Here is an 8011-nt window from a genome sequence, read left to right on the forward strand (position 1 = left end):
AGAATTAAGGATTCATAAATCCTGAATAATGATAAAACATTTAAAGATTGTCAAATGAACTTCGGCCAGATACCAAGTTTAATCTAGCAATCATGTTTTCTTACTGTGCTTACCCAGATCTACCCACAGGGGGCGCCCATTCTCACTGACTGGATATGCAAACAGGCCACAAAAAACAAAACAAAAAAGGAAAACCCATCAAACCGGGATTAAGATGTGAGATTACCAGCTGTTTCTGGCAAAATATTTCCTCTTGAAAGACAAATATCTGGTCATGAAGTTAAACTGTTGGTCTTTGGTCATTCAGGGTAAAAGAAGTAAGTTGCACAGCCCATCAGGATTTTCTGGTTGTGTGTGGCTGTAGCTGATGCTGTGACCTGCATTTGATTCTTTCCCTCTTTTCTGCAGCCATCAAGTCTTCTAATGCAGTCTCATTTCCTTTCTCCCCCTCCTTCCTCTTACCGTCCAACCAGATCTTAATTGATAAATTGAAATGTCATCTGCATCTGTCGGTTGGGATAGTGCTGCAGTAAGGAGCTGGGCAGTCTGGTATTTTTAGTCGTGTATTCTCACATGAGTTACTGTCTTACGGTCTTTATAATTTCTCACCAACAGCAGTCACAGAGGTCAGCTCCCAGGGGGTGTGAGACCACAGAGTTTCTAAAGCATGATGGCATATGAGAAATAAGAGGAAGTTGACATTTATCTGATGTGGTACATTTAGAATCTTGCATCTACGACCAGCCTGAGCTGTTATCTAATCCTCAGTAACAGAGTTAGGTTGCTCTGCTTTCTCTCCTATATCAATATAAACATCGCCTGCGAATCCTAGAGCATATTAAGACATCAGTAAATGTATCTCTATTTTTTTTTTATCTAAGAGGAAGAGTTGTGTCATACACTGAAGAAACACCAATGACTAATATGTTCATTATCATCCCTAAACTCTTTGTTCCTTTCCAAACACAGCTTTTTGAGAGTCACATTTTAGTTTTTTTTTAAGCTCCTCCTCATCCAAACATTTTCCACTTTCAGCTCCAATTAGCTCCCCGTCTGCAAACCAAATGGACAACAAAAGCTCATGAGTATTAGACATCTTTGTCTGGCTTTCCTTTCCTTTCTTAGTCAGAAATGTTTGGACGAATGTTGCTCACCAACTTTACACACACACTGCTGCAAACAGGAAGTGATGTGGCCATGCAGACCAAGATAAATGCAGTGGGAGTGTTGTCGTTGGTGACAGCAAAGAGGACTGTAGAAACAAATGAAACATCCTCCCTTCTGACGGTGGACACTGTAGGTAAGAAGAGCATTTCATCGCTATCACTCGTCTGAAGCATATTTAGCTGCATTGGATGCTTTTCACATTTGCATCATGCTTATTAAAGTGTTTAGGGTTCATCTTTATGACCTTTGGTGGTTTAGCTCAGCATTTGGGCTGTTTTATATACTTCCTCTTGTATGTAGCTGCATGGTTGACTCGAATGTTAGTGGTGAGTGGCTGCAGCAGATGACTGGCGACACAATTTAGGATAAAAAATTATTATAAATTGTGACTCAGTTTGTACAGAGAGTAAAAAATATGTATAATTTGTTGGTTGCAGAATAATTAAGTAGGAAAAAATGCCTTCTTTTGACTAAATACTTTGCTTTTTTTATCTAAAAGAATCAAAATAGCTTAATTTTTTCAATTTTGCCAAGAGATCAAATATTTATTTGGATACAGTAGCTGTTATTCCAGTATTGTCCAGATAGTGGCAGTAAACCCCCAGATGTGGTCTAAGTCTGTTTGAGAAATTTTTTTTTTTTTTTTTTGAAGAATTAGGTCTTATTAGTCTAAAACAGGAGAGCTTTCTCCTCAGATTCATCACAGAATAAAACTTCAATTCGAATTTCTTCCTAAGTCTTTTTATTTGTCTAGTTTTGTTTTTATATTTTCACATTGAAATACTGTAGAAAACATATTGGTTGTTTGAAGCCTCAAAGTGGTTGTTAAAGCTAGAGGTGAGACCTGCTAAGCAGAGAGCTGCTTGGACACACAGCCAGGTGAGGATGTCCAAACTCCCAGACCACGTGTCTAAGACTCTCTGTAAAGGTGTTTCCTTGAGCTAGAACTTTGTTGTTTTTTGTTTTGTTTTTACAGAACAGAAAAAAAGATTAATATGCAGTGTTTTGACAAATTGGGACATGTCAGCGGCTAGAGCAGCAGATGGAACAGTTCAGTCTTTACACCGAGTGGAATCCTGAGCAGGTCAAGGCAGGCAGATGAAAGGCAGCGTGCTAATTGGCTGCATTCCTGTCTGCGCACACCAAGGTGATGCTTGGTAAAACCTATGAACTTCTGTAGAAGAGCTTTACATCCATCCATCCATCCATCCATCCATCCATCCATCCATCCATACACATCCTGTTGGACAAAGTTTTTCATATAAGTTCCTGCTTCAGCAAATATTTATTTAAAGGGTTAAACTATAATGTTATTCTCATACCTGTGAATGCATAATGTAACACCACTGCCTCTTTTGAGGCATTTTCTCTTTAGTTTTATCACATGTTTGTGTTAAAAGAATAAACAATGATTCACATTAGTCATGTGGAAACTATTTAGCGTTATTGTTATCTACCCAGAACTCCTCAAGGGACCAAGTTTTAGCTTCACTTGGTTAAGCTTTTTGCTATTTGATTACAAATCAGTTGTAGTCCACGGATTAATTTAAGCAGCTAATAACGAGTTGAAGCCTTTCTTATATTTCGATTATTAAGAAGGGGGTAAAAAAAGCAAAATATAGCTTCAAGGCATTCATTAAAGCCACCTCTTCTCTGTAAAGACTTTATTTTGTATCTTTTATTTTTCAAAAATATAAATACTTTGTTTCCACATTACCATTGGAAGGAAGTCTTAGGTTTTAACTAAGATAATTTAAGCCCTGTTTATTATATCATAGCAAAAGATCTCCATTCTCCTTCAACTGATTGTTTTGTGGTTGTAACTTTTTCAGCCGATTAGAACCAAGCTTTTTGATTCGCTGGGATTTTATGCAACAGAGGGAGGAGCAAAAAAGAGATTGTTTGGCAAAGATAAAAAATAAAAACATGTTTGGAAGTTTTGTTTATCCACCAAATAAAACCAGGTTTAACCAAAGACCCTGGAAGCTAAACCAGTTAGTCAATAATATAAAAAGATTAAACTGCCTGCTTATCCTTTTGGAAAACGACGTGTGTTTCAGTTACTTTTCTTCCCATCCTGCTTTCTTTCATTTTTGCCTGGTCTTTTCAATACTAAAGCTACTCTCAACTATCTTTGCAAAAAAAGACGCAGGATTGAGTCCTGGTTACATCAGGAAGGGCGTCCGATGTGTGAAGTTTAGCAAATCTTTGTGCCATTTGTTCTGACTGGCTCTGCAGATCCCTGAAGAAGGGAGCAAATATAACCAACTCCTCCTCCTCATCATCATCATCATGTCCATAAAACAGCTGTCCAGGCTTTGGAAAAGTGAATGTATTGTGTTCACTGTGAGCGAAAGAGAAGCACTTGTTCTTGTTACATGCTGTGATGAATTATTCATAAATTGACATTTTGGATCGCAGTGGTTCACTGTTTCTGATGAGGGGTCTTCTTAGTTTACAGATGGGGAGGAAACTGAAGATAATTCACTTGATAAATGTGTAAACACTAGATAGTGAGCTTTCTCCTTAGACTTGATGCATTTATCTGCTGCCTCTGTTAAAAAAAAAACAATAATTACATAGTTACTATCATTTTAACTTCATCTTTTATCTTCAGTTTTTAATTTACGTTTTCTGCAATTGAAAGAATAATAGATGTAAAAAATGAGCAAAGTAAAAAAAAAAAGATTAATATTCAGTTTAGTAAACAGGATTGTGAAAAACGGCCCTTAATTTTTAAAGACTCCTAGAAAGTTTGAATATATAACTTAGAAACTAAGGGTCCTTAGATTTTAAAATAAAGAAATGAGAGGCCATACTTTTTCCAAACAACTTCTGTTCAGTTTTGAAAACATCTCTTTCTGCGTGTATTTTTTTAATGAGAACAACGCACCAGAGAGAGAAGGAGGCTGAGCGCAGCCAGAAAAGAAGCAACAATCTCTTTCTTTGTCTCCTTTCCTGCGATGCCTTCCCCCTTCTACCTGCTCCAGGTGGGGGGGTGGAGGAGGCGGAGCCAGAAGTAGCTGATAGGTCTCTGCGCTGTGAGTCCACACCTCAGTCTACACTGTCCCTTAAAGGTGTGAGCCCTGGGGGGTGTATTTGAAGGAGAGCAAGAGAGCAGCCTTGTCCTTTAGAGCTCTGACTCGGTTGTGTTAGCAAAGACAGGAGGTGGGGTGGGGGGGTTCATTTGAGGAAGGAAGGGAGGGAGAGGCAGAGCGACGAAGAGGAGATGAAGTCTCTGAGGCTGAAAGAGTTGTCCAACTCAGACTTGTACAGGCGAAGGCAGGAGAGACCAGACAGCTATGGAGGTCTGGGGAGGGACAGCCTCAGGTGAGTGGGGGCTTGATTTTTCTGTCAGTGGCTGAGATCCAGTCAGAAATGCTGCCTTTTGTTAGTTTTTTATTGTCAATATTTGTGTATCTTTACAGTTTGATTCCCAGTGAATCGTCTCTTTAACATCTGTTTTAAAATGAAAAGTCAGAGTAAAACATTTGAACCCGGTGGAGTCGATCGGTCACACATCACATGATATCATCACAGTATTACATTTTCTGGTATTTAAACCAATAAGTTAAACAGAAATACATTAATTTCCTTAACTGAATCCATTTTTGAAAAATAAGTTGGTAATTCATCTAAAACTGCACTGATATCTGCAACTATAGTGATATTGTTAACATGATTTATTTGCTGTAAAACAGCAAATCAGACGGTTTTAAATCAGCCCCCGCCCCAAAAGAGTGATGGGCGGCGCTCTTTTCACTTTCACAATGAGGCTGTCTCTGTTTTTGTTAGAAATATAACATTGTAGCAATCATCTTACAGCAACAGGTGGGGCAGGGGCAGCTAGATGCTGTTTTATTCTCCATCCAGCCATAGAAAGAACTTCAACTTTTCCTCCTTCCTAAAAATTAATTGGTTGGAAAAACAACCAATCTAGTTGGTTAAATCAATTTGGTTTAATCAACCAATATATTGGTCAGAAACTGACCAAGCCACTGGTTTCATATCAACCAATTTAATTGGTTAACTAAACAACCAATAAAAATGGTAACTGATGGTTTACTAATCTGACTGTAGCCGTAGTCAAGTGTAGTTTTTAATAGTTATGGACCTAGAGAATAATTACAGTGATGTGTACATGTGCAGCATGCAGAGCTTTAACCTTGGTTGTATGATTAGTATTAATTATTAATAGATTCCTTAAAGCATTAAGGTAGCAGTGGTGTTGGATGCAGGAGTGTTGGCCTAGTGGTTAGAGCAATGTGCTTGTGCTCTTAGAAGGTTGCAAGTACGCGGTCCATTCCCACAGCCTGCACTCTGGGTCTCTGAGCAAGACCCTTAACCCTGCACTGCTCCCCAGGCGCCACACAATGGCAGCCCACTGCTCCCCAAGGGGGTGGGTTAAAATGCAGAGAGTGAATTTCCCCATTGTGGGACGATAAAAGGAGTTTACCGTGCAACCAAAGGGTTGTTGGTTGAAGCTCTGGTTCAGGCTTCCAATACTGTTGCACTAATTAATCAATATTTTGGTCAAAATGACTAATTTACCAAAATTAGATTGGTTCTTTTAACCAGAAGTGAAATGAAAGCAAACTTTTTTTAGAGCCTGGTTGATCTTGTTACTGGTTACTGACCAGTTCAGATTGGAGTGGTGTTTTCTTTGTTTTGTTTTTCTCTTAGTTTCCCCCAATTGTCAGATAAATCTCTGTTCTACTCTGATTTGACCTCTTAATCATCACCTTTCTTGTGATTAGCTTGAGCATGTTTCACTCTGCAAATAAGTCTAATTATTTTTATTTTATTTTTTTTACGCTGTCATGTCTGGCAATGTGGAAATAAGAATAAATGTCTTGATGCCAAAAAGAGCCCAACAGATTTTGCTTTCACAAGTGGAGCAGTACGGCTTTCGCCATAGTGTTCTGCTTGATTTATGCATATAAATTGATTTATTATGATTCATTAAGTGAGTTTTACAAATTATATGGACACTGCAATGTAGGTTGAACAGGAAAGGAGAAACAAAAAAAGGAGAAAATATGAAAGAAAGAGAAAATAAAATGGAGATAATGATAAAACACCTTCAGTCTGCTTCATCACCTGCAAAGAGATGTAAAAAGAACAACACAACCAACGGATATAGTATAAGAGATACAATAAAGTAACTCTTTGATACTATTACTAAAGTATAAGCAGTTTTATTTAATCTGACATGTATACTGTGGTAGCTGAGGATAAAGAAATAGGCTTTCTGTATGGAAGTGAATCTAAGTACCTGGAACCAAGCAAGTATTTTTGTTTTCATCGCTGACTCATCTTTAAAGAGAAGTCGTAACCTTTAGCATCTAATGTTGATCAGAGCGGTTGATACCTGGGTGGGTTGATCAGTAAACACTCCTGATGGATGAGCTCTCCCCAGTGGAGCTGAACAGAGTCAGCAGGATTTTGCAATGTTTGTTTCACAACATGATAAGATCAGCCTCTCACTGATGTTCTCTACTTTGTGAATACCCCCCCACCCCACCCCACACCTTTCACCACACCTATTTATCCCTCTGTGAGCGAGAGATCCTGAAGAGGCTTGAGGAATGTTGTAATGTCAGGAATGTGAGCAGAAAGGAGCTCCTTCTCCAGAGGTGTCCCCGGTTCACCCCTGAATAATGCTTTAATTATCACTCTTGCATTTGCTTCGTATGCAACGATAAGCTGTGTGTTTTCTTTTAAAGATAGCGTGAGAAAGCTGGTAGGAATGCTAAGATTAGTTATCAAAATATCTTTTAAAGATGTTTTCCTTTTATTTTTTTTACTCTGCATAGTATGCAGCCTGTTAAAGGGAAGAGCTTTAGGTGTGGACTGGTTAATGGTATCAAGATACAAAGATGTTTTAAACTGTTGCAAAGTAATATCTAATATTTGCCAAAATAGGCAAACTGTGCCTCTGTGACGGGCTGGTAATAACAATATGCACAGAGATCCCGTCAAATGGTTTATTTGCTGATTTTTATTTTGCATTAACACATCTTTTTTTTTGGTCCATCTGTTGAGTTTAGGAAATACAACAAAACAACTTTACTCGTCATTAAAGATGAACTATTTATCTTGGACATCTAAAATATATATTAGTATATTTTGAAATATTTCAGTTTTATAATTTGATTTTTGTTTATTTATTTACTTCTAAATCAAGGCGCCCTCTACTGGCCCTTGATCCCTTTCAACTTTTCACATCTAAAAGCTAAAAAGTCATCTTTTCAAAACAGCCCACTCTCCGTCACATTATAGGGGAGCATGTTTGATGATAGATTTCCAATTCTTGCCACAGTTTTTCCCTTAGATTTATTTAACGCTGTTGTCAGGATAGATTATACTTTGGTCCAAACTATTTTGTTGGAGCTGCACTGCAAAAACAATCTGGAAATATAAGATAATTAGATAATATTCACTTGTAATAAGACAATGCAGTTGTTTTTTTCTTATTTTAAATGTAAATTGTCTTGTTCCATTGGCAAAGTGTCTCACTTACCTCCTCAATTCAAGACAAAATGCACTTATTTTAAGAGAAAATTATTTATTAAGATTAAACATTTTTGCAGTGTGTTCCTGTAAGAGGCTGTTCTGCTAGATTTTTTTTAGGGAATGATCTTTAAGATTTTATTCTGAAATTTGCAATGCATAAGAGTGTAGTATTATTAGAAGATGCCATGTTTGAATAAATACCTACAGAAGAGGATTAGGGCCACTGGAAAAAAAAAAAAAAAAAAAATAAAAAAAAAAAAAAAAAAAAAAAAAATAAAAAAAAAAAAAAAAAAAAAAAAAATTAACAAAACACTTAAAGGTTTACGAG

The 8011-nt window shown here is 37.3% G+C and overlaps 1 protein-coding gene across 2 annotated transcripts in view; it reads left to right on the top strand.

The window, feature by feature from the left end:
- The window catches only part of LOC107083575 (LIM and senescent cell antigen-like-containing domain protein 1), a 52098-nt gene that overhangs the window by 10801 nt on the left and 33286 nt on the right, over positions 1 to 8011 (top strand). The window contains exon 1 of one of the 2 annotated variants that reach the window (XM_015372915.1): positions 4312 to 4497. The exons of the other annotated variant lie outside the window; for it this stretch is intronic. Within the exon in view, the coding sequence (XP_015228401.1) occupies positions 4397 to 4497 (101 nt within the window). The 5' untranslated portion in view covers positions 4312 to 4396. Of the gene's footprint in view, positions 1 to 4311; positions 4498 to 8011 lie in introns of those variants that run through there. 2 annotated transcript variants of the gene reach the window in all.

The sequence above is a fragment of the Cyprinodon variegatus genome, unplaced genomic scaffold (assembly GCF_000732505.1).
Source record: "Cyprinodon variegatus isolate N-32 unplaced genomic scaffold, C_variegatus-1.0 Scaffold77, whole genome shotgun sequence".
Taxonomy (NCBI): Eukaryota; Metazoa; Chordata; class Actinopteri; order Cyprinodontiformes; family Cyprinodontidae; genus Cyprinodon; species Cyprinodon variegatus.